At 32.8% G+C, this 1,109-nt stretch overlaps 1 protein-coding gene across 1 annotated transcript in view; it reads right to left on the bottom strand.

Moving 5' to 3' along the window:
- LOC106526106 (thyrotropin-releasing hormone-degrading ectoenzyme) overlaps positions 1-1,109 on the bottom strand; it is a gene marked incomplete in the record, with an annotated part of 168,985 nt that overhangs the window by 17,809 nt on the left and 150,067 nt on the right. Inside the window, 1 exon segment of the mRNA XM_014020594.1 lies at positions 309-416. Within this exon segment, the coding sequence (XP_013876048.1) occupies positions 309-416 (108 nt within the window).

Here is a 1,109-nt window from a genome sequence, read left to right as displayed (position 1 = left end):
AAAAATTTACTGTGTAAATAAAGTAAAATTTACTGTGTGTAAATAAAGTAAAATTTACTGTGTGTAAATAAAGTAAAATTTACTGTGTAAATAAAGTAAAATTTACTGTGTAAATAAAGTAAAATTTACTGTATAAATAAAGTAAAATTTACTGTGTGTAAATAAAGTAAAATTTACTGTGTGTAAATAAAGTAAAATTTACTGTGCAAATAAAGTAAAATTTACTGTGTAAATAAAGTAAAGATTACTTAATGTGAAGAAAGTAAAGTTTGCTGTGTGTAAATAAAGTACAGTTTGTGTTTTTGTACCTGTTCTTGTTGCTGGAGATCCAGTCAGAGATGTAGGCGACGGCTTGCCGGTGACACTGTTTGTTTCCAAAGCTGCAGGCCAACATGATGAGCTCCCTCTGCAGCTCTCTGCACAACAACAACAACAACAACAACACAACATTCACACAGTTTTACATCTGATCTGTTCAAAGGAGCAAGTTTTTAACAAACAGATAGTGTGTGGACACCACAAAGACCAGGACCTGATCCAGAGTCTGTCTCAGGTCTGTCAGAACAGCTGAAGATATTAAAGCTGATCTGATGTGTGTGATGAGACAACATGTCASATTTACTGTGGATTTGTTCTGATCCACACAAACTGTGTTGAAGGTTCTACTTAACCTGACAGAACTCATCTGGACCCCTGAAACAGAAAGAAACCACCCAAGATTCAGTCCGAGCTGCTCAAAAGAGCGTTATCGCAGATCCTTCCTCCCAGCAGCTGTCAGACTCTATAACCAGCACCACGCCCAAAAAACACAACAAGTGTTAATAAAAAACACAACAAGTGTTAATAAAAACACAAGTGTTAGTAAAAAACACAACAAGTGTTAATAAAAAACACGTGTTAATAAAAAACACAAGTGTTAATAAAAACACAACAAGTGTTAATAAAAACACAAGTGTTAGTAAAAAACACAACAAGCGTTAATAAAAAACACAAGTGTTAATAAAAACACAAGTGTTAATAAAAACACAAGTGTTAATAAAAAACACAAGTGTTAATAAAAACACAAGTGTTAATAAAAAACACAAGTGTTAATAAAAACACAAGTGTTA

The sequence above is a fragment of the Austrofundulus limnaeus genome, unplaced genomic scaffold (genome assembly GCF_001266775.1).
Source record: "Austrofundulus limnaeus strain Quisiro unplaced genomic scaffold, Austrofundulus_limnaeus-1.0 Scaffold259, whole genome shotgun sequence".
NCBI classification, from domain to species: domain Eukaryota; kingdom Metazoa; phylum Chordata; class Actinopteri; order Cyprinodontiformes; family Rivulidae; genus Austrofundulus; species Austrofundulus limnaeus.
This window is presented reverse-complemented; position numbering and strand designations above follow the sequence as displayed.